Raw genomic sequence first — 27,809 nt, 5'->3', positions numbered from 1 at the left:
TACCAGCCAGATACTGATCAATCCCTATTGTGATTGGTACAGGTGATGGAGTCGGCAGCCAAGAGGACCAGTTGTGTATGGCTCTGGTCAGCCAGCTGAATAAGTTTGCAGACAAGGAGACACTCATCCAGTTCCTGCGCTGCTTTCTGCTGGAGTCAAACTCATCTGCTGTGCGCTGGCAAGCCCACTGCTTGGCTCTTCATATCTACAGGTACTGTTTATAGAATGGCACAGTTGGGCAGACACAGGCAGCTTACTTCATCAATACATCAGTCTCACACTCTTTTTATAGTACTCTCACTGTGACATACACACTTAGATACTCCAGTTTATCTGTAGTCTGTAAGGGAAACTCTTGTTTCTGACCCCTTGTTTCACACACAGACCAGTTTACCATAGAAACTGACCTCGTGTATCTGGTGGCTGACTTCTGACTCTTTCTGTAGGAACTCCAGCAAATCTCAGCAGGAGCTGCTACTGGAACTGACTTGGGCCATCTGGCCTGAACTTCCTGCATATGGCCGCAAAGCTGCCCAGTTTGTCGACCTGCTTGGATACTTCTCCCTCAAAACCCCTCAGACAGAGAAAAAGGTTTGTTTGAAAGCCACAGCGGCATCTACTGTAAATTTTTCTTTTGAGATCTGATCACAAAGATATGATGTTATAATAAGAGTTAGTGGCATTTTGAATTAATTGCATTGAGTACTGAATTTGATTAATATAAAAATTAACATTTAAAAGATTGCTTGGTTGATCACCAGTACTAAAGGTGCCCAAGACAAGTAAAATGCCTTTGAGTAAGAGCCAATAATCCCAATGGCTTATGTGTAATTACACTAGAATCTTGATCACAGTGTGGGCCTGACCACATTGAGATGTGACATGGCTCTATGATCTGAAATTTACTTGCTATAAATTTTATTTATATTACTCAGGAGTGCCCAGACTGAGTGCAACTGCATCTATAATTTCTTGTTCAAAGTTCTTATCATGGATGTCCCAAGTGTTTTCATCATCCTGTAGAAACTTTTTTTTTTTTTTTTTTTTTTTTTAATCTTTATCAGCAACAATGTTGGAAATTGTATCTTGAAATTGTTTGAATCGTTCTTTTCTCCTCCAGTTGAAGGAATATTCCCAGAAGGCTGTGGAAATCCTGAGGACACAGAACCATATCCTAACCAACCACCCCAACTCCAACATCTACAAGTATGCCTACCTAGAATAGATACACTATCTGTAACAAGGAAAATTTATGGCAGAGGCTATTAGCTGCTGAAAAGTACTCACCTGTGTCCTCTGTTGCAGCACTCTGTCAGGCTTGGTGGAGTTTGATGGCTTTTACCTGGAGAGTGACCCCTGCTTGGTGTGCAACAACCCAGAAGTTCCTTTCTCAGTACGTTAAGCCAATATACTTTAATTTTATTTTTTTGTACATACATATAGATTTGAATGGCTTTTTGTTTTGGGTAAGGATTTCTGTTTTTGAAGTGCCAATATGGATTGCGTTCTCAGTACTCAGTCCTATCTTTGTGAACCAAAGTTAAATGCTTGTACAATTCCTTAAAGTGAGTAATAAATACTTTTAAGCAAATATGTGGAAACTGTGGGATTGTATAGTCTTACAGCAATGTCTGTGATAAACAACGTAGTTTTGCCATGCTGGCATCTGATTTGTTTGACTGAATGAGATGTCTTGGTCTCATACAGTCCAACGCTGATTTCCACATCATATCACATGCCTTTTGTTCTTCTTCCAGAACATCAAGTTGTCATCCATCAAAGTGGACACTCGCTACACCACCACACAGCAGGTTGTCAAGCTGATTGGCAGCCACACCATCAGCAAAGTCACAGTGAAAATCGGGGACCTTAAACGCACCAAAATGGTCCGCACCATTAACCTTTACTACAACAACAGAACTGTACAGGCTATTGTGGAGCTGAAGAACAAGTGAGTTTCATACAATTTGTCGGTTTCACTCACTCTTGCTCATCGTCTGTCTCTCTCACTGTGTTTATTTTTCTGTTTCTTTATCTTTAACTCGCCATCTCTCTCATTTTGACTTCCTTTTTAATAGCAACAATAAGCAAAAATATCTGAAAAGATGTTCATTTAAATTTACTAGATCATATGATATAGCAAATGAGAAATTCCTAGTTGTGTTTTCTTCTTTCCTTCCTCCATTTATTAACATATATATCCGCTTCATGGTTAATATACCATATTATTAACATAAAAAACATGAGTGCTGGTTGAAAGATGTTTTCTCCCACTCTGGGCTGATATCAGAGGTATGGCTGTATCACTTTTGCCAGATGCAATCTATGTATTTGAATTTGTTTTACATTTTTACAGGAAATATTGAAGTAATTGATCAAATAGTCTTTTTGCAAATGGGAAACAACACTGAACATTTATTTTAAGATGGTGGTACTGGTACTGATGGTATTGACAAACATAAAGTCAATACTCTTTTACTCTGTCTATCCCAGGCCTGCTCGTTGGCACAAAGCCAAGAAAGTCCAACTCACCCCAGGACAAACAGAGGTGAAGATCGACCTCCCCCTACCCATCGTCGCATCCAACCTGATGATTGAGTTTTCTGATTTTTATGAGAACTACCAGGCGTCCACCGAGACTCTGCAGTGTCCACGCTGCAGTGCCTCTGTGCCGGCCAACCCCGGGGTGTGTGGCAACTGTGGAGAGAATGTCTACCAGTGCCACAAGTGCAGGTGAGCAGCAGGGCACCTCTGCAGGTCTGGGAAAAATTATTGAAAATGAATTTGGGCATTTGTTGGAATTGAACAAAATTGTCATTAAAAAGATAAATAAATAAAAAGAATAACAATAATATTGAACCAAAGTTCTGCTTATGACATAATTAAGGCCTGGAAAAAGTAGAGTTTGGTAAAATGGAAATTGTGCAGGAGCCCTGGAACAGGCTACAGCAGCCAGGGAAACTGTTAAAAGCATGGAAATTAAATTTTTGTTTCAGAATAACTCAGTGGTTGTGCTCTCTGCTAGATCCATCAATTATGATGAAAAGGACCCCTTCTTGTGCAATGCCTGTGGTTTCTGCAAATATGCCCGCTTTGACTTCATGCTGTATGCCAAGCCGTGCTGTGCTGTGGATCCCATCGAAAATGAGGAGGACAGGAAAAAGGTAAGTGTTTGCTAGTAGAAGAAAGACTTAAAAGTCTCAGGGAAATGGTTTGAATTCAGTTCCTCCCATTGAAATAGCATATTTCATTCCATTCCAGCTTTATTTTGGAATGCAGACAAGAAAAACTGTTGTCTCCCCCAGTGACTCTTGGAGGCTTTTAACTCCCTCACCTTGTGCTTCTCATGTGATTGTTCTTTCTGCAGGCAGTGACAAATATCAATACTCTTTTGGACAAAGCTGACCGGGTATACCACCAGCTGATGGGCCACCGGCCACAGTTGGAAAGCCTACTGTCTAAGGTTAATGAGGCGGCACCAGAGAAACCACAGGTCAGTTATGACAAAGATCTGAAACATAGTTTCTGGTCTGAATACTAGATGCTTGGAAAGAAATGAGAAGTTAATATGTTGTTTGGGCTGTATACAGAATTGCAATTTCAAGTTTTTAATTAATTTTACAATCTTTGTCAAAAAATAAATTAAGATTACAAAAAAAAAGTGATATCTCTCACATCTACCTGGGATTTTGTTTTAATTAGTTCTACAAATCAGGTTTACAACAAAAAGTGAATATTTGAAAATAATTGTAAATTCTGTGAAAAATGTATTTATGATTATTTTTTGGAACAATTGCCCATCTATGAAAGCTTAGTATTTACCAGTAATATATCAAAATTTCATGCCCTTGTCTTTAAGCCTACTCGGAAAGCTACCAGTAGCATGCCTAGTGGTCATGATATCAGTATGTGTTGTTCATTTGTCTTTTGGATGTAGTTTTAACACACCTCCTGTTGTTTACCATATTCACACAGTCTCATCCCGTGACAATCTTTCCTCTTCAGGATGACACTGGAGCAGGTGCAGGCCTCAGCACATCTTCAGCCAATGTGAACAGGTACATTCAGCAGCTGGCTCAGGAATACAGTGGAGACTGCAAGACATCATTTGATGAACTCTCCAAAATTATACAGGTTAGAGAGAAAATAACAAATTTCCAAAAACTTTTTATAATGTGCCATGTAATAGTGGATGATACATCTGAAAATTTTTTCCACATAAGTTATTGTGCCCTTCAACTTTGCCATACAGAAAGTGCTTGCATCCCGTAAGGAGCTCCTGGAGTATGACCTCCAGCAGAGAGAGGCTGCCACCAAATCGTCTCGGAGCAGCAGCAGCCACCAGCCCACTTTCACCGCCAGTCAGTACCGCGCCCTCTCTGTACTGGGCTGTGGTCACACCTCCTCAACTAAGTGCTATGGCTGTGCCTCAGCTGTCACGGGTCACTGCATCACCTTGCTCCGCGCCCTGGCCACTAACCCAGCTCTCCGGCAGATCCTGGTGCTCCAGGGGCTCATCCGCGAGCTGTTTGAGTATAATTTGCGGCGAGGTACAGCTGCTATGAGGGAGGAGGTGCGGCAGCTGATCTGTCTCCTCACCAGGTATGCCTTCTCTCCCCCAGGGGTTTTCTCTATCAGTAATGAGCTGTCATAGGTAATGGAGGGCAATTAAGTTGATAGCATGGCGCTAACTCTGCCAGTTCAAGTGTTGGCATATATTATACTTTTCTACACATTGCATCATTTTGCATCACAGTTGGCCCTCTGCAGTTTGCTTTGTGCATAATTTGTCACCCGTGCAGATGGGTTACTGCTCTAACTCTTGTTTCTTCCTGTTTACTGGTTCAGAGATCACCCAGAGGCCACTCAGCAGATGAATGACCTCATCATCGCCAAGGTGTCAGCTGCCCTCAAAGGCCACTGGGCAAATCCTGACCTGGTACGTCCTCTTACATGTTCTCCAACTGGAATCTTATCAAATGAATAGAATACTTCACATGCTTTTTGTTGAATTTGGACAAGAAGCTATGGAGCCTGTGTATTAAACATTTTAACTTGTATGGAGATTTTTACTGTTTCTACAGTAATGCATGTGAATACTGTGTGTTTTCCCAACAGGTCAGTAATCTGCAGTATGAGATGCTGTTGCTGACAGACTCCATCTCTAAAGAGGGAGGATGCTGGGAGTTGCGGTTGCGTTGTGGTAAGCCTATTCCTGAGCTAACCCATGAAAAGGGTTTATTTTTAACCCTAAATCAGGGCTATTGATGGCTACGGAGTTGTTTATGAAGTTCGTGGCACAGAGATCATTATTCAGAGAGCCGAGGGAGCTTCTTATTAACCTTTCACCACTGAAAGGTTTATAATAAGGCTTTCACCAAAATTGCTAGCACATTTTGACCCAGTTTTCTTATAGCCGTTATGCTGTTAGGAATGTTCTTCTAACTTGAAAGAGAGACCTGCTTCTTATAGCAATATGTGTGTTTTTGTCCACCTAGCCCTCAGTCTGTTCCTCATGTCGGTGAATATAAAGACACCTGTGGTGGTGGAGAACATCACTCTCATGTGTCTGAGGATCTTGCAAAAACTGATCAAGCCCCCAGCTCCCACCAGCAAGAAGAACAAGGTAAACCGTCTGTAGTTGTACCACTCAGGGGTTTCCTGTGCTTTTAGAGGGGTTTAGGTGATACTATCACTGGTACAGTGTGTGCAATATGCAAGAAAGCAGGAGGATCAAGATTCTTCAATCTCCAGGGCCAAATGTGTGACTACTGGATCCCATTTTGGCAGTTCAAAGTGAGAAAAGAACCAATTGAATCTCATCTAAATAGCTGTTGCTTTTTTTTTTCTCAAAGAAGCAGCAGCATTAAATTCATGGCAAATTTGATATTTCATTTAGCTGTTTGGAAATACCTGGCCCTTGAAGAATTTAGTATGCAATGTCTGTCAGTAACAACATGAAGTTCCATGCTGCCTGTGATGCTCAGTTATACAATGGTGTGTGTTTGTCTTATTTGTATGTTTTCTATTGTTTGTTTGTTTGTTCAAAGGACGCTGCTGTTGAATCCCTGACCACAGTCAAGCCCTATAGCAATGAAATTCACGCTCAGGCCCAACTCTGGCTCAAGAAGGACCCCAAAGCATCTTATGAGGCCTGGAAAAAATGTCTCCCAGCTAGATGTAAGTCAGAGTTTTTGCAGAATATGCATCAATACTACGTATCAAGTTTTTAATGCCAAAGCATTATTTACACTAAAAAACCCTCTAGAAGTAATGATGGCCTTTCTCCCATATCAAAATTTTACTGATATGTTTTGTATCTGTTTTTGTTTCCATAAGATGACTAGAACATGACTATAAGAATGAGTGAAAACTGTTCAGCATTTCATTAATTTTGTTTTGATGACCACAGGCCAGGAGACTGTGTCTAAGCCTCAGAGCAAAGCTGAGTTGCGGAGGCAGTACCTGCTGGAGAAGTACGTTTGGAAGTGGAAGCAGTTCATGAGGTCCAGGACTGAGGGCCTTTTCCCTCGCCTGCTCAAACTGAGCCACAACAACTGGCTGCGCCAGGTAATATTCCACTACTCTTAGAGCAGAGGCCGTTTGCTCACACTAGATTTTATGAATAATACAGCCCTGCTTGCCTGTAGTATTAGTCTCTGTAAGAAATGTACATGTGGGATGTAAATATTTCAAAAAGCAGATTTCTCAGCCAGATAATTACAACATTATAACAATCTTTTTCTTAGTAATCAGATCTTTTGCAGGTATTTGCCTGGCTAAATAATTCAGCTCCTTGAAATACTGCCTTGGAGTCAACATACATACTTGTTGAACTGTAAGCTTTTTGTTTGACTGAAGTGATTTTTATTTGTTCCAGGTGCTATTCACCCCTGCCACTCAGGCAGCCAGACAGGCAGCTTGCACCATCGTTGAAGCTCTGACCACAATCCCCAGCCGCAAGCAGCAGGTCCTGGACCTGCTCACCAGGTATGAGTTTCATACAGGAAAACCAACTAGTTATAGTTATTGTGAGGCGTTAGAGATGATAGACAGAATATCAGAGATTTCACTCAGCACAAACACAGCTCCTAGTGTGTTCTGTAGCTGCACTTGGACATGTGGTCTGGAGATTGAAAGTAGGCGGGAACACTTAACCTTTAAGTACAGGCATATTATCATTTAGAAATAAAAATCACCGTCTTTGTCTGTGTTTGTCAGTTACTTGGATGAGCTGAGTGTAGCAGGGGAATGTGCAGTGGAATACCTTGGTCTGTACCAGAAACTGATCAAACCAGCACACTGGAAGGTTTACCTGGCAGCCCGAGGAGTCCTGCCCTACATTGGTAACCTGATCACCAAGGTAATTTCTTAACTCTTAAGCCACAGATTTGGATATTTACTTAGTTAAAAAATCTGAAGTACTTTGTTATGACCTGATTTTAGTAACAAGTTTTTTTGTTTTAATTTTAAGATTATCTGTTGTAAATTGCAATACTGTCATTTCTGTGTTTAGGAAATTGCCAACCTGCTGGCTCTGGAGGAAGCTACACTGAGCACAGATCTGCAACAAGGCTACGCCCTCAAGAGCTTGACTGGTAGGTGCCAGTTTTCCTTAGCTGCCTCTGATGGCTCTGCTGTTGCTTATGTGGCTGTTGTTCATGTCATCATCACCCTTTAAAAGATGCTGGCTTTTACGCCACAGTTTGACTGCAAGTCTTACTCGAAGATCCATTTGGCTTATTCATTTCTGAATGGTTTGCATGGCAGGCTGGTAAAGAGGAGATGATATGAAGGACGTCATTTGTATGTCTTTGTTGACTCGACAGGGTTGCTCTCTTCCTTTGTGGAGGTTGAGTCCATTAAGCGCCACTTCAAAAGCAGGCTTGTTGGCACAGTGCTGAACGGCTACCTCTGTCTGAGGAAGCTGGTGGTGCAACGAACCAAGCTCATCGACGAGACTCAGGACATGCTGCTGGAGATGCTGGAGGACATGACTACAGGTTTGCACTGATTTCCTGTTTAGCAGAATCTAGAATCCAGCCATTGTGCAAATTGTGATTCCATTGCTAGACTCTGGTATTTACATCTGCTTTTTCTGTTACTTTGTCACATAGCAAAAACAGGGAAGTCCAGTTATTTGGAGTAGATTAAATGCCTTTGAGGAATCACTGTAATCTACAACATACTTCCTTCAGTCTTTTCTGTCTCTGTTCTTCAGTTTGGTTGTTTAAGAAAAATGATAAACCCGCTTCTGTTTTCTACATTTAGTTGAATATGCAGCCAGGAAAGATCCTGTTAAATGAATTAATGTACCTCAGGCCATTACATGTATTAAAAACGTAGTAATTATAAATCTGTTTATGCTATTCACAGGAACTGAATCTGAAACCAAGGCCTTCATGGCAGTCTGCATAGAAACTGCAAAGCGTTACAACCTTGATGACTACAGGACGCCCGTTTTCATCTTTGAAAGACTGTGCAGCATCATCTACCCTGTGAGTTTCCTTCCAAAATTTTACTCCATGTCCCCACCTTAAATGCACCTTTTTAGACTGGTATCCCAGCCATTGAAAATGCATGGACATTTTGTTATTTGTTATTGCTATGGATTGAGCTTGTGTTTTATTCTGTCTGTGTCCAGGAGGAGAATGAGGTGACGGAGTTCTTTGTGACTCTGGAGAAGGATCCACAGCAGGAGGACTTCCTCCAGGGCCGCATGCCAGGAAACCCCTACAGCAGCAATGAGCCTGGCATCGGTCCTCTGATGAGGGACATCAAAAACAAGATCTGCCAGGACTGCGACCTGGTGGCGCTCCTGGAGGATGACAGCGGCATGGAGGTAAAATTACCATATTTTTTAACCACTTTCCTTGGGAATATGTTTCCCAAGGTTTATCTCTTTGACCTAATAGTGTGCGGTGGTGAAATTTTACTGGAAGTTCAGTACACAAGAACATGAGATATCTATGTTAAATGTCCTTTCTATTAAGATTCACCACAACACACATTGTCTGCATTTGATTTCTCTTTGCCCTATTATTAACAAGTTGACTACTTTAGCAGTCTGCTACTAAACTCTTATCAGTAATGCACAGTTATAAACCCAGCATAAACAATTTCAATGTATGTATCAATTTTCTATAAATGTCAGTTATGTAATGTGCAAAAACTATATCAATTCAATTATGGTAACAAACTAAAATGAATTACCTTTCAAATTCAAGAAATGTTGCATTGTTCCTTCTATAATAAATGTTAAATAGTCTACAAATTTTAAATACTGATGTGATAGAAAATTCATCTGATGCCATTTGTTTTTGACAGCTTTTGGTCAACAACAAAATCATCAGTTTGGATCTGTCTGTGGCGGAGGTCTACAAGAAGGTCTGGTGCCCTACGAATGAGGTACGAGTCTGACTGAGCATGGATTTTTAAAAGATAGAATAGATTTTTTTTAATTATTATTACTGTTCTTGTTGATAACACTCTTTTTTACCAATGCCTTATTCACCTGTATTAGCATGTGTGTTTAAATGCTCAAAAGTATTTTAAGTCCTTGCAGTAAGTAAATTAAAATGTATTACAAATGTAGTTTGAAGTATGAAAAGTTACAGTTGTATAGTTTTCATTAAATTGAGCTGTTCCACCTTTGTTAAGTACATTAGGAATTGTGGATTTTTCATTTAATATTTGGAGTTACTGTGCATTTATGGTGATCTTCCATAGGTTGTAATAGCATTGCAGTTTCATTCACTTGCTCACCATTGTTTTTCAAGGGTGAGCCCATGAGAATCATCTACCGCATGAGGGGATTACTGGGAGATGCCACAGAAGAGTTCATAGAGTCACTGGACTCAACCACAGGTAAGACTTATTGTCACGTAATGGTGTCACTCTTGAGACTAAAGCATTTGTGTGTCTGAACCTCATCTTTCTTTTTTAGAGCTTAAAGCTCTCATACACTAATGCTGTTAATTAATGCTAATCCATGTGCCCCTTTGCATATTCTTTGCCATTTCATGCACTTTCAGTAAATACCTGCTCAATCAAGAGTAAGATTAATATGACATATCGGAAAGATCACAATAGTAAAAAAGTTTCAACCCACCCTTTAACAGATGAAGAGGAGGATGATGAAGAGGTGTACAAGATGGCAGGTGTTATGGCGCAGTGTGGAGGACTGGAGTGTATGCTCAACCGGCTGTCTGGAATCAAAGACTTCAAACAAGGAAGACATCTGCTCACTGTAAGTCAGCAGCCTCCTCACCACAGAGCACCCCACCTTTCAGTTTTCCACCAGTAACAAAGTGAAAATTGCTGGGAAATCTCAACTTTTTCTTTGGGAACTTTCCATGAAACTTGTTATTCCAGTAGAAATCTATCCAACAGCAATCCAACAGCATATTGGTTTACTATTAAACTAGTTTTGTTAGCAATTACTTAGTTATTATTAGGTGTACATCTTCTATGGTTGGAATATGTCTTGTCTTATCTTGTCTATGTGTTATTTGCAGTTAATATACAAATTTATCCACCATTTATTGGTAGTTGCTGCTGTTTGCTTTTCTGTCAGATAGTAGTCAGTGGATGTTTTGTTGGTGCAAATGCAAAAAAATGGCCACACAGTCACTATTTGATCAGTTAGAACTCAAAAGTATGAAATTAAATGGTACTACACAATTTACTGCAACCTTCTGTTCAAGTTGTACTTCAAGGAGAGAACAAGATAAACACTTAAACTATTTTTGCAGTTCATTTTCTCACAGTCACTGGTCTTTGTAGGACAGACTAGATCAACAGTGTGGGTCTCCTTCCCTCCGCAGGTTTTGCTGAAGCTGTTCAGTTACTGTGTGAAGGTCAAAGTCAACAGGCAGCAGCTGGTCAAACCAGAGATGAACACACTCAACGTCATGCTGGGAACCCTCAACTTGGTGAGTGGTTCTGCCTCAGCACCATGGGATTTGTTTTATCTTGTCATTAAAACATGACAAGATAAAACATAAAACTGTTTGGAAGTTAAATAAAACCACAAAATATACTTGATAAGTAAAGTGAGTTACAGTGCTGCATCTTATTGTCTTCTTCGTCCAGGCCCTGGTGGCAGAACAGGAGAGTAAAGACAGTGGTGGAGCCTCCATAGCGGAGCAGGTACTGAGCATCATGGAGATCATTCTGGATGAGGCCAATGCTGAGATTTCAGAGGACAAGGTAAACACCCAACAGTGTATTTACACTTCAGTGGGATGGAGATAAGACGGTGAAGGTGCCCTGTGTTGAAATGTAACAAAATATGGTGGAAGACCAGCTAAAAAATTGTCTAAAATACAAAGTGTATATTTAGTTTTATACACAATAACCCTTTTTGACCAGTTGTGTTTGACAAGTACAACACTTTTCCATCTAACCATTTTTCAAACCACCTCTGGTTTGTCTTTTCCAGGGTAACTTGCTGCTGACAGGAGACAAAGACCAGCTGGTGATGCTTTTAGACCAGATCAACACCCCGTTTGTGCGCTCCAACCCCAGCGTCCTGCAGGGCCTGCTGCGCATCATCCCTTACCTGTCCTTTGGTGAACTGGAGAAGATGCGGATCTTGGTGGAACGTTTCAAACCATGTTGCAGTTTTGACAAGTAGGCACCTCCAAGACGGTCATTTTAAAACAGAAAATGTGTAGAAATTCACAATAAAATTAAGAATTGGATTCTACAGATATTCATATTGGTATATTCTGATTACAGCATTTAGAAATTATGGTGTGGTCATTGGAACATAGAAACAGCTGCATAATATTGAGCTGCATAACTATAATTAATTGTGATCGCAATATCTAGAAAAACAATCAGGCTTGTCATTTGAGTATTCTGTCTCTCTAACTGAGGGTATCGGTAAGCAGCTTGTTTTTGACATTTTTGTCAAAGCAATACTGACCTCTTCACATGTTTCCTCAGGTACGACGAGGAACACAGCGCCGATGACAAGGTGTTTTTGGACTGCTTCTGTAAAATCGCTGCTGGGATTAAAAACAATAGCAATGGTCATCAGCTGAAAGACCTCATTCTCCAGAAGGGGATCACACAGAGTGCCCTGGACTACATGAAGAAACATATTCCCAATGCCAAAAAGTAGGCCTCTCTGCTGCTCAAAAAATCTAGTCTGTCTACTCAGAATATTGATGAAATGTGTGTATAGTTGGGTATGTGAACTCCTTTCTGTTTCTGTTTCTCTTATCAGTCTGGATGCAGATGTCTGGAAGAAGTTCCTCTCTCGACCAGCGCTGCCCTTCATTCTCAGATTGCTCCGTGGTTTGGCTACCCAGCATCCTCCAACACAGGTACAAGAAGATGTTAAAATCAGAAGCAGTGGACCTACACAGGGCAGGAGTTGTCATGTGTGAATGCTTGTAATTTAATGAGTGTGAAGTAGAGTATTATCAAAAGAGCATTCTGACCCTGTATCTTAGATGATGAGATGACATAATCACATATATACATATATAGTAATTACGAGATTGGCTATTAAGAGTTTTCACTTGCTCAAGTACTATAAGGTGTAGCACTTCTGCATCCATTGTCAATGTTCCAAACTGTGTTGTAATTGTCATTTTGTGAGTATTTGATGATTATTTCGTCTCTTTTTTCAGAAGAGTTTCAATCTGGAAAAATTTTATCACTAAAAGCTAAATTGACGTTGCAAATTGTACTTGGAAACTCCCCTTTTTTGAAAACAGAATTAGCAATCTTTTTACAAAAAATACATTGAACAAAACTTGTGTGATTGTCGTCCTCAGGTGCTAATAGGCACAGACTCGATCACCAACTTACACAAGCTGGAGCAGGTATCCAGTGATGAAGGCATCGGCACGCTGGCAGAAAACCTCCTGGAGGCGCTGAGGGAGCACAGCGACGTCAACCTGAAGATCGAGGCGGCGCGCAGGGAGACCAGAGCTGAGAAGAAACGCATGGCTATGGCCATGAGACAGAAAGCCCTGGGAACGCTGGGCATGACGGTACCTGGCAAAATGGCTCTTTTTTGTTTTCATTTCATTTCTCCTTTCTCTTCTTTTTACTTTGTTTTCTTCTTTATCTCTCTTCCTTTCTCTTTGTGACACTGTTGTTACTTTGCTGCTGTACTTTCCACTTTAGAGCTCCATTTGTTTGTGTTTCAGACCAACGAGAAAGGTCAGGTGGTGACGAAGACCTCACTGTTGAAGCAGATGGAGGAGCTGATAGAGGAACCAGGCTTGACCTGCTGTATCTGTAGAGAAGGGTACAAGTTCCAGGTACAGAAACACAGCTAGGATTGTAGATGGATTACAAGTAATGGGATTACAGTGGTTTTTAAAATGGTTCTTTTTTGTGGTAATTACTTTATGAAACCAGTAATCCTATTTCAGATACTACTGAAATACAGTGGGTTTCCATTGAGATTATAGTGACACTAATATAATTTTATTCTTGAAAATGTTTAATTCTAGCTGTAGATGATATCATGATTCAAACTTCAGGTTGTTCACTGGAACAAAAAGTGTTTTTTTATTTTGGCTTTGATTTGGATTTTCAAGGCATATATAATCCTAAAATAAATCAGTTAAATTATTAGTTCCAAGTGAACACCCCTACCTAGAGTTCAATTAAATCACCTAACAAGTCTGTTACTTCTTACTCAACCACCCATTGGCTTGTTGATTGAACTTTCTTGCCTGTCTCTCTAACCACAGCCAACCAAAGTCCTGGGTATTTACACCTTCACAAAGCGTGTGGCCTTGGAGGACTTCGAAAACAAGCCTCGCAAGCAGCAGGGCTACAGCACCGTCTCGCACTTTAACATAGTTCACTACGACTGCCATCTGGCAGCAGTCAGGTAGGACACACACACACACAAGCTGCTTGATAAGTGTGCATTACTAATACTGAACTGCATTCTCACTCTCCATGTGGTTTAATCTGCCCTCTGAACCCCGTCCTTCTCCTCGGGCAGGCTGGCTCGTGGGCGAGAGGAGTGGGAGAGCGCTGCTCTTCAGAACGCAAACACCAAGTGCAATGGGCTGCTCCCTGTGTGGGGGCCGCATGTGCCAGAATCAGCCTTTGCTACCTGCCTAGCAAGGTAAAATAAAGACACATGGATAAACACACACACACAATACAGATATTAATTTATAACACACATCATTGTGACTTTTGTCTAAATGATTAACCCAACCCGTTTTCTTCCCCTCCCACAGGCACAACACATATCTGCAGGAGTGCACGGGCCAGCGAGAGCCCACGTACCAACTCAACATCCACGATACCAAACTGCTGTTTTTGCGCTTCGCCACAGAGCAGTCCTTCAGCGTGGACACTGGAGGAGGAGGCCGAGAGAGCAACATCCACCTCATCCCCTACATCATCCACACTGTGCTCTACGTCCTCAACACGTACGTGCCACTTTGACACGAAATCCAGTTCTAACCACAAATTAAGTTTCAAGTTAAGAAAGTTTTAAATAAAGTTTTATGAAGTCAGCAGCTAGATTTCTGGAAGCTGGACATGTGAAAGTGACCATGTGTGAGACTGACCCAGGAACTCTTAAGTGTCATGCCTCATTTACTGAACATTGTCTCTCTGTGTCCCTGCAGTACGAGGGCAACATCCCGGGAAGAGAAGAACCTACAGAGTTTCCAGGAGCAGCCATGTGAGAAGTGGGTGGAGAGCTCGTACGAGGTTGACGGACCGCACTACTTCACCATCCTGGCCATGCACATCCTTCCGCCTGAGCGCTGGAGGAGTTCACGAATATACTTCCTGCGGAGACTACTGGTCACTGCACACGCCCGCAAAGTCTCCGCAGTCTGCACCAACAAGTAAGATACACTGACCTGATTTTCTTTTTTGCCTATAATTTTATTCACAGTGAGTTAGATCGACTACAATATTACATTAAGCCTCAGCATCAGCAGAGAAGAAAACTAGGGCTGTCAAGTGATTCATTTTTTTAATCAAGTTAGTCATATATTTAAAAATGTATAAATGGGGGCTTATGGGGGTTTACATGATGGATTTCTCCTTTGTCAGACTCACAGATAAAGCACCAAAGGAGTATGCAGTCTATCGCTCCCCTCTTCTTTTCTGGGGCCTGGTGGATCTGGTCTACGACATGTTCAGGGTAAATGTTCAGTCTGTTAACAATTTCTATACAATTACTATTGTGCAGATTGATAACACATAATATTTCTTAGGTAAATCGGTGTTATTCTGCAAATATTTGCCTTGTATTTGGAGATGTATGTTGACTGTTAGCCAGATTTCTTGAATTATTTTTGAGGAATTTTGGTGATAGCTCCTAATACCTATTGATATGATTCTCCAAACCAATAAATGAAATAAATGAATAAATGAAAAATATACATAGGACTTAATAAGGCTTGGAGAACAGTGTATCGCATTTGGGCATCAGGAATGAAATTTCTGTCACAATTGACTTTGGGCTTTTAGACATCTGGTCCTTGGAATCCGCTGGACATCTGTGCATTTTCACCAATTCCCAAATGTTCCCCAAGGACATTTGAAATATCTGCACTACAGGTATCAAAACCTTGACTTGTTTGCCTTTTTTCCCCCCTCTCCTCTTTGGCCGTGCAGAAAGTGCCCACCAGCAACACAGAGGGCGGCTGGTCCTTCTCACTGGCAGAATATGTGCGTCACAACGACATGCCCATCTACGAAGCCTCGGAGCGCGTGCTCAGGGCCTTCCAGGATGAACTCATGCCTGCCGAGTCCTTCTCAGAATTCCTCGATGTTGTAGGTCGGTATTCCACCAACACACATTTTTATCAGCTAAGTGTGCACTTCATGTCAAAATCAGGAAAATCACCGATGTTTTAAAGCCACATCAGGCAGGTTTGCACTTCACTGGCTCCAAATGGGAACAAGAGGAAATCAGGGAAAGTGACCTCCGTAAACCGCACACAGCGTGCTTATGTTTTCTCACGCGGCTGGTCTGTGATGCTGCATCAAAGATAGAGAAAAGATCTAGTGTTGGTGAATCAGGCTTTCTAAACGTGCTGCTGTTTCAGAAGCTGTTTGGATTTTTCTGTTAAGTTTTGATTTGTCACTTCATCCACATTAAAAAAACAAAAACAAAAAAAAAAAAAACAGGGAAAAGGGTTTCCAAGACGTCCAAAATCACAGTGAAAGAGACCGGAAGCACCCTGTGAAAAATGACATATTTATTCCAGCTCCTACAGCACCAAAAATAATTCTGACATTTCATTCTTCGTGAGGTGTTTCCAATCTCTCTCGCTGTTTGGCACAAAGTGTACAAAGCTCAACACCAGAAGGTCATGTACATAAAGGACCATTTCACAGTATCTCCCTCAGCTTGAATAGGACACTTTTCACTCTTGTTGTCCTACTTTGTGATTAAGGCTGTTAAAATGGGTGTATTTTCATGTATAATTGACTGGTACACCTATATAGTGTTATATATTAGAGTGTGAAATTTAATGGAATATTTTTTGTTTTGTCTTTTTTTTTTTTTTTTTTTTTTTTTTTTTTCTTAATCCAGGTCTTCTCACTGACATTGCGGACCCAGACCTCTTCCTGCAGGATTTGTTGAACTCTGTGCCGTGATGGCCAACCTCACCCCGCCCCCCCCAAACACGTCAGCCCCGCAAAACAGCGCTGGGACACCTGCCAGCTTGAAACCCCTTTTCTCTTTTTACACGCAAATACGCACACACACACACACACAGTACACAGTACACACATATACACACACAGAGAGAGTACACACCATGCTTCCTACTCACTTAGTTTCCCCCCCTCTATATGACATCTTCAAATTAACTTAAAGCAGAAACTCTATGTGTAGTCTGAGAAATTCATCCACTTATGGCAACGTCTTTGTAACATTTAACACAATAAACACAATGCTGTTAAAAGGAGAGAGAAAAAAAATACACGCTAAAAGAGAATTCACGCGTTGCCCCTTCTGATCCCGACACCGTTCAGTCTAGACTTGTGGACACGAGCCGAGTTTCTCCCCGAGAAGAGGAAAAGGAAAAGAGAGATCCAGGACTCTGCTGACCGTTGAATCAAGAGACATTTTCTGGAGCGGCTCTGTTGATAGTGGATGGGAGAGCAAACTTGTAAAACTGAGTGACACAGCCCAGGGTATATTTTCTGGTTCATGACTGTTACCGCCACAAAACCTGAAGCTTCACCATTGCTTTGTCTTTAAAGGACGTCACAGATTGTCACAGATTGGTGATCTGCTTTCTGTTGTGAGTAGAAAAATCTAATTATTCATGTTAACAGATATTTATAACTCTGGTTTAAGAGCATAAGAATAACTCGTGAATTCTATTTTAGGGTGGATGTTTTTTTTTCCCCTTTTCTTTTGCTTTAGATTCCCCAGGGTTGGGGTGCAATGTTAAGGTAACTTTAAAAAAAAAAAGAAAAAAAAGAACAATGTTTTGGGGATTTGACCCACATATTAAGAGTGGCATTTGATTTTATCTTGTTATCCTTTTTTTGTTGGTTTAAGTTTGTTTTTGATCAGGGCTTTTTAAAATGGCAAAAGGTTTCAGTGTCACACGGTCCTGAGCTAACCTGTCCTCTTCTCCTGGGCTTTCGCTGTTTGGTCTTCATGTAGGTTCTAACTGGAATTTGAGTGATGGGCAGAAAAAAAAGTGTTTTGATTTATTGTGCATGTGTAAGGTTTCTTTTATCAATAACAAGCAAATGGGGGGAAAAAAGATGAATAAAAGAGGTATTTTATTTTCTTTCGTAAAGCCATCCCTTGGTGACGAAGTAAACTTTGGACTTGAGAATGATTCCATCTGTTGCTGAAATATCAGACCTGTCTAAATTAATAATAAAATGGACCTGCATTATAACCTTAGAACCTTTTTTTTTCTTTGACTAACAGGTTTGTCGCTCAGTTTGATTTTTTTTCTTCCAAAAAAAATCCACCGGCAGTTCCTTTCTCCTTTGGTTTTCTCTCCCTTCTTTAGTTGTCTATTGGTCTTCCCCATAATCACTGGCAGCACTTCTGCCAATCCCCAGAACAGTTTGTGGTATAAGCAAGGTGCCGCTGAGTCTCATCCTCAGCGATAAATCAACTCTTCAACTTTTAGACGCCGTTAACGCAGCGTCCTTGTACTCAAGAGCCGAATGCATGGTGTGGAGTTCATCCGATTTATTGTTAATTCGCCTATTCCCGCTGCTACAATGTTCAACTGTTGCTGAATGTCTGCTTTTTGGATTTAGCCTATGATTAATAAAGCTGTAATAATTCCAAATCTGATCCAGGGTAAACTCTTCTGTTCCAGATGTTAGGCTCCTAAAGAGGACGCATCATTTTCAGCACATCTGTGTCTGGACACCAGACGTTTGTTAGTTTTCATCTCAGCACAATTTTATCCTCATTGTTTCCTTTTAAATACTATACATTTTTTTTTTCAGAATAGCATGTTTTGGATTTTTATTGGGCTTACAAGATATTTTTTTCAGTTCAATTCAATTGGGATTTATTGGCATGAAAAATAAACAGCAGCAAAACAAATGTACAATACTAATGCAAGTGACAAATTAAACCGGAGAATCTAATGACGTCCACAACTCTACAGTTAAATTTTATACGGCAAATTAGATCAATTTAGCAAATTTAATAAAAATTTTTAAAGGTAATATAGAGATATTACTTGTAGACATGATCATTTGAAGAAGTCTTAGGCTTTTTCTGAGGATAAATACACAAGTCATCCTTATGCATCTTCACAAGGTAGGAAAGTAGCAACATTACAGTTGATGAGCGTCGTGGTTAAGGCTTTTTCCGTAGGCGGTGGCATGTTATTGTGCAAATCTTTACGTTTTAACTGGTTTATCTGCTGCCGTCAGCCATCAAATGTTTTTTTTCTTTTTTTTTTTTTAGCCCCAAATATTTCAAACATTGAAGACTGACTCGTAACCGGGGGAAATACTCCACTGTAGCACTGCAGTCTGTTCCCAAAGACATGTCTGCTCCATCTGTCTGGGTGTATCGTGGTAAATAAACGTGCCAAGCAGATGAGGATTCCTGCTAAATATGAGATCATCCGTAGCTGTTACAATACAACGATCATGTGGATCAGAGAGTTTTGAGTCGAGTAAATCAGTTACTTTGTGATAATGGAGGAGACTGAATGTTTCACTGTATGTTTGCTCATTTTTAAGCAGTTTCTCATGACCAGATAATGGAGGAGAGAAAAGGTTGTTGCTGTCACTATCTCCGTCAGGACACTGGTTTTGACGGCTAGCCATCATAAACTTTAAAATCCCTCAAATGTGTGGCTTTACAGAAACCACTAGAGGGCGTTACTTATTAAAATACTATGACATTGCAGTTGGTGTCATCCCCTTCCTCCTGAAGGAGTCTGAAAGAAATTGTAAACCTCAAACTGCCCTATGAAAATGAAATGCAGTCAGCAAGGAAACAGATTTTTGCAGCCATTAACCAGAAAGTCTGAAACTCACTAAAAAAATTCACTAGAAGCATAAGCGACCCAACTGAGTATCGGTAGAGAAATTACCATCTAAACAAATCTCTGGTTACCTGAAGGAGGCAAACTTTCTGTCTACAGTTGAATCTAACTTGGATTTGGCTGATAGTGTTTATTTCCCATTGGGACTGAATCATTTTCAACACTGACACAGAGAATAATGGAGAAAAAGTCATATACAGCATTATTATCAATTTATTTTGTGATTTGCATATGAAAACGTGTTGCACGTTTGTCTCATTTCATACATGGCAATTAAAATGATATCACTCATAACATCTTAGAAACATTTACTATACATACAGTATGCACTGGCATAAACATTTCCCTTTTATACAAAGGAATATGGCTTTTAATTTTACAAAACCTTGATTCAGTCATCTTTCAAATGACCACCTTCAAGGAGAACTATGGCTTATCTCAAGGCACACAATGCTCATACTGATTCCCATTTGTGGACCAAATAAAATCACAGTGTACTTGGTCCTAGAGTAGAAAAGTAGCCTATAGACAAATATAAAAATAGCTTTTGACAAAAAAAATAAAATTATCAGGTCTACCTGTCTAATCTAATACAGTTCAGTGCAACAGCTCTGCTATAAATTCTACCTTTTAACAATGTTTATAATGTTCAGTTTTTGTGGACATTATGGAGAATGTGTAAATTTAATTCTATGTTTATTATTGAGGTTGTAGTTTGCAGAGGTCTTGTACTGGACTACATTATACTGAGAGGGGTTTCTCATTTTTTGTCCTCCCTATTTATATACAATGAGGAGGACAGAATATTGGAAACACCTCTCAATAAAATGCAGTCCAGTACAACAGCACCAACTAACTATGAGCTCAATGCCAAACACCGAATTGAATGAACACCTCTATTACTGTGACAAAAAGAAAACCTGAGCATTATAGGCATCATGAAAGTAAACTTCTGGCATTAGATTGTGCAGGTGGACCTAATAAAGTGGCCACTGAGTGCATTTCTTCTTCTGAAAATTAACTTTTCTACATGAAAGCACAACTTGAAATTGTGCCGTATGTTCAGTGCATCAAAGCTTGCAGAAATGGGCTCAGTTGTTCACGCACAGTCTCAAATGTCACACGTATCCCATCTAGGAGTGTGTGTGTGTCGAGTCTCTACTGGCAGCAGAGCGGAGCCACGTCTTCAGCAGCAGATGGGAACAGGCGGATGGCCTCTCTGGATGACTTGGTGTAGCCGTTGTGGAAGAGAAAGGCCTTTTTCACCGCAAAGAAGGACACGGTCTTGTCCCAGACGTCCGAGCTGGAGAGCCCGGTGCTCAGCTGGCTCTCCAGGGCCGTACGGAGCCTCGCTGCTCCGTCAGTGCACTTCCTCTCCAGAGTCATCATCTTACACATGCTGAGGGCAAGAGGAAGGTCAACATCAGATTAGAGGCTAATCATCAGTATTACTTTAACTCTGAGAATGTAAAAATAAACCACGTGCCACTATGTCCTTCACATTATGAGCAACAAAACTGCAAAAATCTCCATCTCAACAAGTCATTTCATCTCACCTTCAGTGTTAAAATCTGATTGGGATGAGATAATCCCCCTTGTTTCCAATGCTAATCAACTTGTCTCCAGAATTTTCTTGAATCAAGTGTCATTTTCTTGATCCTAGTGGGCTGATCGGCCTTTTTTTTTTTGCCCTGTTTCAACATATTCATACTTGTTCCCAGAAAAAACAAAATCCCGAAACAAGCAAAACGCCTTTGGAACCAAGTGGGATTATCTCATTTTACTGACAGATTTTGTCACTTGTTTTAAAGGCTGAATATGAGAGTAAATGTCTTGTTAACGCAGAGATTTGAAAGGAGTGCAAGGGTCAAAGCCACTGTGACCTGAGATTACCTTTACCAAAATAATCCAGACACCCAAGAATTATGATAGAGGAAAAAGTAAAATAATCTATACAGTGGGTTTTTTTTTTTCATTTGCTGTTACCTTGTCTGCTGGTCCCTCATGGTTGTTCTGTGTCCACTCCTTCAGCTCTGTGTGGGACATATAGGAGGCATTCAGGGTTATGATTTCACTCACTGAGCCCTCCTTCTACTTATAGCAACTCTCCCAGCGATTTAATGCGATGCCGGTTCTCACAGTATTTGACCAATCACAAAGCGCCACTATGACAATAGGATGTGTATGAATTACTTGAATTAATGGGCTACAATGGCCCCTCAATGCAAACAAACAGGTGGGAGGGGCCCCTCACTGCCCTCCTGTCACTCAGCTGATGTGCCACGACAGAGGAAATATCCTTGTTGTTGTCTCAGCGAGGGGTGATATGTGGTGGGAACATGGAGGGAAACATCTGCCTGGACGCAAATTACATGACGGAGAAACACCTTCAATTAACACAAAGGTGGGCGAAGATGTTAAAGCTGAAGATCACGAGCATGGGACTGAGCCGTTCCGTCATCTAGTCTCGTGTTCACTATTAAAATCTTATAAAAAGTATAAAAACTTCTTTCCTTTTCATTTGGAATTTTAAATATGTTGAAAAAAGCCCACTAGTGTCAAGAAAATTACACATAATTAAAGAAAATTCTGGGAGCAATTTGATTGGCATTGGAAACAAATGGTATTTACACACACATACATACACACAAAGATTTCTAAGACTATACTACTAGACTACTATAAGCCTAATTATTTTTTTTTTTCCTCTAGGGCTCATATTAAATTCGGCACCCGATAAAGATTGCCAATATGCAAAATCATCACAGTCATAATTGTTTTAGTGCTGAGTGGAAGGGTGCTATTAAAGGAGAAATAAAGAAAAAAATTTGCACTCTGGTTTATGTAAGAAAGCAAGTGAGTGTCAGCAACACCAGTGTGCATCTGTGACTAAATCCATACATGTGAACATCCCATATTCTGCTCACTCCTGCAGGCTTGCACAGATGAAATTGTTTGCTGCAAACATTTAAATAACCTCCTGATTATTTATCTTTTATTGTGCAGAAATTTCGTTTTATTATCTTAAATTTTTTTTTTTTTTTTTTTTTTTTTTTTTTTGCTGAATCCTGTTACTTTTGCTGCGTCAGTGGCCTAATTTCCCCGAGACTAAACGAGTAAAGTTTGATCTCATCTTAGGCACACCTTGTAATTTTAATTTGCTTCACACGGACTTTGACAAACTCAGATAACAAAGTCATGACAGTGTCCACAAAGTTTCCCAACTAACTTTCAACACCCCCACCCTCCACACTCACATACACACAGGCAAACACACTCTCTCTCACACACATCCACTCTCTCCCTCCCTCCCTCTCTCTCTCTCTCTCTTTCTGTTCTTATTATTTTACTTTCTGTCTCTATTTCAGCCTCCCCAATTCTCACGGTGAGCATCTCCCATGGCTGATTGGCTGACAATAGAGCACGGCCGGTCCAGATGGTGTGCCTGGGAGCCCTGTTGACTGCTCTGTGCTCCTGGGTGGAGGGGGGGGTGGGAGGGCCGTTGGTCACTCAATCTTTGTTCGACGGGGCACACTTCCTTTGTGCGGCCGGCCTCAGTGTCATTAACACTGAAGTGTGGGAAGCCTGGGACCGCGGCGGCTCCCACGTTCCACCGAGGCAGGAAGGGAGCGTGTGACTGAGACGTGGCCAGCGGCAGGCAGGGCAGCCAGCTGTGGGCTCTGTGTGTGTGTGTGTGTGTGTGTGTGTGTGTGAGGGAGAGAGAGAGGAAGAGAAAGTGAAGGAGAGTGTGGCTGTCTCTGAGGGGGGGGGGGTTGCCTGATGTGTGAGCATGTGCTGGGAGTGTGGGCTGGAGGAAACTGTTAGGATGGAAATATATCGTTTGCTCCTAAATGACTTCTTCAACTTGTTAACTAACTTTCCTTGACAGAATATTCAGCTATTTAACAGCAAATGTCAAGCAACTTAGTACAGTTAAATTTTTTTGGTATGTTTTAAATCAAAATCCCAATACTTCTCCATCCTGAAAAACAGTGTATCTTAATAAAAACAACACATTTTTATATAATCAAACTGACTTGGGTCTCTCACTGAGGACACTTACATGATGCTGCTCTGTGTCACGTCCTGTCCAACAACCTGTTTCAACAGGAACATCGACTTAAGGAAGCAAGACGCTCTCAAAATGTTGTTTCATGTGGCTTTAAATACTGCGATTCAACTAACGCTGACAGGCTGAAAATTTTACAAGATTGCTTGTCTGTTTTTATCGCTGATATGGCTTTGGAACGGCTGTTGAAACCTATCTCACAGTGTCAGATTAACTCTGATGGGTGTGGACAATTTTTACTCTTTTAACACTCTTTTACACTCTACACCTGGATTTACTCAAGCCTAGCTGCCAGTAAATTGTAATTTGGCAATGTTTCACTCTCACACAGAGATCCTCATCAGGCTCTGGCAAACAAATTAAAAAAACACAGCCGCACATTCTTATTCCCTAAAGATGTTTTATTTAGCTTTAAAACTTTTTTGGGAGGCTCATATCCCATGCAGCGCCAAGATGTCTCGGTGTTGCGTAACTCCAGGAGACAGACGGCCGTGTCAAGCCGGTGGAAGTCGCTGCGTGTTGGTCTTTTCTGATGGCTGGCCTTCTGCAGCTCCCACGTGTGCCCGGTGGCTGAATCACTTTGTGCTCAATTACATTCTGCTGGGGATGACATGAGACAGCGGCGTGCTTCCCTTTGGGGTCACCACTTTCCCATATCAACAGAAGCACTGGGTCAGTCTCCCAGCTACACCTCCCCCCCTCACACACACACACACACACACACACACACATACGCACACACCCACCACCCCTTTAGTCTCTTTCTCTTGCAGTCTATTCCTCCACCTGCTCCCCGGAGACACACTCATTGTCCCCACGGCAATAAACACTTCATTGAGCATGTGGCAGCCCTGCGTTCCTCAAAGCCCTTCCCAGCGCTCCCATTGGCTGGGGACTGTGAGAAACTCCAACAAGCCCAAGACCCACACATTCATATGGAGATTTTGGAGTATAAATACAGGGCCGAGGCAGAGGAGAGGGCAGCACAGATCCGACTGGCTCTTCACTGAGACTATCAACCGAGCAGGACAGGAACGCACAGGCTCCACAGCTATGGCACCCACTGTTTTTGGACAAATGAGCTACTCTAAGGAACACTTGACTCCTATTCATAAGGTAAGCATTATCTCTGCAGTCACAGCTGGTTTTTGCATGTGTTTGAATGATATAAAAAAAATGTATATTACCTTCATGTTGACTAAATCTTTTTCTTCTCTTTCCTTGTCCAGCTGAGAAAGCCAATGGTGGAGAAACTACGCCGAGATCGCATCAACACCAGTATCGAGCAGCTGAAGTCCCTGCTGGGCCCCGAGTTCCTCAGGCAGCAGCCCGACTCCAAGCAGGAGAAGGCAGACATCCTGGAGATGGCCGTATCCTATCTGAGAAGCTGGCAGCAGCAGCAGCAGCAGCAGCAGCAGGCCAGCTCCTCCGGCCTCATGACAGCCAATGATGGTTACTCCCGCTGCGTGCAAGAGGCCATCAGCTTCCTCTCCCAGTGTGAAGTCCACACGCAGAGTCATGGCCGGCTGCTCAGCCACTTCCACAGCCTGCAGGCATCCAGCAGGACCAGCCACAGCCCCTGCACCCTTTCCCCTCCCGGCTCACCGCTCCACCCTGCCAGCAACAAGGGTGTGAGCCCAGCCGGCAGCCTCATCTGGAGGCCCTGGTAGACTGGAGGCATTTTCAGCTCCACACAAACAGAACCAAGTCTGTGAACGTCACGGACGGCAAGTTGAAGACTGGCAGAAGTCTGCGTCTTTTGCATCAGCAAGAGATTCTTTTGTTGAGTGTTCACCGGTGTGAAGAAGAGGGCACGGTGTGCCTGTATTCCTTTGGAAAAACTGAAATTAGTTGATTCAGGTTATACTGAACATATACACTATGTGTATACATATTCACACTTTTTCAGTGTTCATGTTTATTGCTCCTGTGGGAAACATTGGATGCTGAAACTGTTTGTTTTGCAAATGCTACTGAATTCTTTGTCTGTTATATGACCCATATTGGGTTGCAATTTTTTGGTGTCTGAGACACTGTTTGCTTTATGTGTTTTGATATCTTATATCACTGACTGATACATTGCATCGACGTGGTGTTATGAATCATCAATATCCCTTAAATGGATCCAATGGATCTATTTTTACTGTAAATCTTATTGTGATTATCTTTTAATTTGACAAATATGTAACCATTAATTGGCTTATGTGTTAAAGAATATTATTGATGGCATTGTACTTGCTGATAGTTGTTCGCTTGTAACACTCAGATTAGATGTTATGGCATCTGCAAATGATTACCTTTCATAAGGAATTTTATGTTGTCAATGTAAATCTTTTTTTAAAAAAAAGAATCTGTTTTTATTTCTTCATTGAGAAGTATTTCAATGTTTCAAAAATAAATGGAAAACTTCAGATGAAGTTTTGCAAAAAACTAACAATTTTGGTGTTTCTTGCTTTCTGAGAAATCTTCAGTGATTAATATCAGAGGACAAAGGTCAGCAGTGGTAGTTACAGAAAAAAATATTCTGGATGTGATAGATGCAGGTTTTGTGTAAAGTCTAGTCCCTGCATTTACGTTTCATCTTAAGGATGTAGCTGTAATCAGAGCAGTGTGTAAGAGCTGGGAGTGTTTGTGTCTTTCTCAAAGACAGCCCAGGAGGGAAGAGCGGGACTTTCCACAACACACTGCACACATTCACACTCTCACACCTGGGAGTTTGTCAGCACATCAGTCCACACTGTCTACCTTTCAGTAGCCTCACTGTACCTCTTTGCTCAAGGGACCATCAGCAGTGGTGTTTTGAGAAGTTTGATTGAGGCAGTAAGTCTAATCACACCTCTGTGACCAGTCAAAATTCCTCAAGCAAGGCCTTTAACTGCTGCCAGATTAATCATTTATGACCTTCTTAGTTGGACGTCAGGTAAATGCTTAAAATGCACACCTATTATGGTCAACACTTAAATTTGGCAGGTTTGTCAGGTAATTATAAGTGCCCACTCTCTGACTGCCTCTGTCTGGCTTCTCCAATATTTAGGCTCCCGCTTCTCCAAGTGCAAAGTCACCATTTATCAATTTATTGGCATGTATTTTTTTTTTTTTTACCATGCATTGCTAATTCGTCAATGTCACACCTCACTCCAGAAATAAAAGAAGAAAGGGGACAAAAAGAGCAGAAACAGAGGCTAAGCACCAGTATAATGATGTGCATGATGTCCATTTATATAGTATTACTGACAAATGCCAGCGTTGACTCTTTACATAACCGGCTTCCCATTCATTGTTTCATAATTAAGTAACAAGTTTATGAACATAAATTTGTGTTTTCAAATGCATTGCTATTTTACGTGCCCTTACTGTGCATCTGCCTTTTGTAGTGTGATTATTCCTAATGATGTCAACCTTTTTAGATAGAAAATGTACTCCACAACCTGAGATATTTTTTTATGGTCACTTTTATGCCATTCAGTAAATATTTTGATATAACTAGGTGCATGTATAAAGCTTTTTTGTTGTATTTGCTGCTACAGAAGGTGGTTAGTAGTTATTGGGGGTATTCTGCAACAGGAATAATTAAAGTTTCATGTTTTCATGCAGGTGCATAAGTTAAAAAATGTCCAAAATATTGGAATATGAGAACACTCAGCAGAAACAGCACTGCATGTGACCAAGCCCCATTTCTGTGATGTGCTGTCCACTGCCTAAATTATATCATGAGTGTTACAAAAGTCCCTCACAACTATTTGTCCTTGCCAAAGTTGTGGGGACTCTGCCATGCCTGGGAGTTTCTCAGGGTCTAGTTGGCCAGGCCAGATGGTCTGGCTGAGGCTGCCCCCTCCTCCCCCCCTTCAACAAGAGATCAAACACCGTAGCTAATGTGATGTGTAACAAGACACACTTCTATTGTTCCCGTCTAGGGGCCGGTGAATAGGCGCAGAGTGTGGGAAACGGGAGATACCACACTCACAGAGAGATGGCTGACGGGAAGCCGCTCTGCTCTGCCACAGGTCTGAGCGATGGCTAAAGACTTTATGGCAGGAACTCAGATCTCTCAGTCTGTCGATGGGCGGGCATCTCGTCTTCACACACACTTGTTAGACAAAGGCCCCCAGCAGTGCACCCAAAACTGCACCCAAACTTTTCTGAGGGGCCACAGATTCACACAAACATGCCCACAATGCAAATCAAGAGGAGACAGATAATAAAACCAGATATAGAAGCCACTGGCCGACTTG

General features: G+C 41.3%; 2 protein-coding genes across 5 annotated transcripts in view; both read left to right on the top strand.

Moving 5' to 3' along the window:
• Positions 1-18,292, top strand: part of ubr4 (ubiquitin protein ligase E3 component n-recognin 4) — a 61,576-nt gene extending 43,284 nt beyond the window's left edge. For all 4 annotated transcript variants that reach the window (XM_030055002.1, XM_030055001.1, XM_030055000.1 and 1 more), the window contains 38 exons: positions 43-211; positions 447-591; positions 1,121-1,206; positions 1,306-1,393; positions 1,758-1,951; positions 2,494-2,733; positions 3,026-3,164; positions 3,368-3,493; positions 4,006-4,134; positions 4,253-4,602; positions 4,849-4,939; positions 5,119-5,203; positions 5,499-5,626; positions 6,051-6,180; positions 6,413-6,570; positions 6,881-6,990; positions 7,222-7,363; positions 7,517-7,598; positions 7,830-8,003; positions 8,377-8,498; positions 8,645-8,842; positions 9,328-9,408; positions 9,780-9,867; positions 10,122-10,249; positions 10,827-10,934; positions 11,095-11,211; positions 11,444-11,634; positions 11,953-12,126; positions 12,236-12,335; positions 12,792-13,010; positions 13,170-13,283; positions 13,722-13,864; positions 13,982-14,107; positions 14,226-14,420; positions 14,622-14,846; positions 15,058-15,148; positions 15,625-15,787; positions 16,550-18,292. In XM_030055002.1, coding sequence (XP_029910862.1) covers positions 43-211; positions 447-591; positions 1,121-1,206; positions 1,306-1,393; positions 1,758-1,951; positions 2,494-2,733; positions 3,026-3,164; positions 3,368-3,493; positions 4,006-4,134; positions 4,253-4,602; positions 4,849-4,939; positions 5,119-5,203; positions 5,499-5,626; positions 6,051-6,180; positions 6,413-6,570; positions 6,881-6,990; positions 7,222-7,363; positions 7,517-7,598; positions 7,830-8,003; positions 8,377-8,498; positions 8,645-8,842; positions 9,328-9,408; positions 9,780-9,867; positions 10,122-10,249; positions 10,827-10,934; positions 11,095-11,211; positions 11,444-11,634; positions 11,953-12,126; positions 12,236-12,335; positions 12,792-13,010; positions 13,170-13,283; positions 13,722-13,864; positions 13,982-14,107; positions 14,226-14,420; positions 14,622-14,846; positions 15,058-15,148; positions 15,625-15,787; positions 16,550-16,614 — 5,414 coding nt within the window. In that variant the 3' untranslated portion in view covers positions 16,615-18,292. The remainder of the gene's footprint in view (positions 1-42; positions 212-446; positions 592-1,120; positions 1,207-1,305; positions 1,394-1,757; positions 1,952-2,493; positions 2,734-3,025; positions 3,165-3,367; positions 3,494-4,005; positions 4,135-4,252; positions 4,603-4,848; positions 4,940-5,118; positions 5,204-5,498; positions 5,627-6,050; positions 6,181-6,412; positions 6,571-6,880; positions 6,991-7,221; positions 7,364-7,516; positions 7,599-7,829; positions 8,004-8,376; positions 8,499-8,644; positions 8,843-9,327; positions 9,409-9,779; positions 9,868-10,121; positions 10,250-10,826; positions 10,935-11,094; positions 11,212-11,443; positions 11,635-11,952; positions 12,127-12,235; positions 12,336-12,791; positions 13,011-13,169; positions 13,284-13,721; positions 13,865-13,981; positions 14,108-14,225; positions 14,421-14,621; positions 14,847-15,057; positions 15,149-15,624; positions 15,788-16,549) is intronic.
• Positions 18,293-24,501: 6,209 nt separating this feature from the next.
• Positions 24,502-26,005, top strand: LOC115361568 (transcription factor HES-5-like). The gene is made up of 2 exons (XM_030055008.1): positions 24,502-24,693; positions 24,807-26,005. The coding sequence occupies exons 1-2, from the start codon at positions 24,631-24,633 to the stop codon at positions 25,245-25,247; spliced, it is 504 nt and encodes a 167-aa protein (XP_029910868.1). The 5' UTR covers positions 24,502-24,630; the 3' UTR covers positions 25,248-26,005.
• The last annotated feature ends 1,804 nt before the right edge of the window (positions 26,006-27,809 follow it).

Source organism: Myripristis murdjan, chromosome 7 (genome assembly GCF_902150065.1).
Source record: "Myripristis murdjan chromosome 7, fMyrMur1.1, whole genome shotgun sequence".
NCBI lineage: Eukaryota > Metazoa > Chordata > Actinopteri > Holocentriformes > Holocentridae > Myripristis > Myripristis murdjan.
The sequence above is the reverse complement of the archived record's forward strand: the minus strand, read 5'-3'. Positions and strand labels throughout refer to the sequence as shown.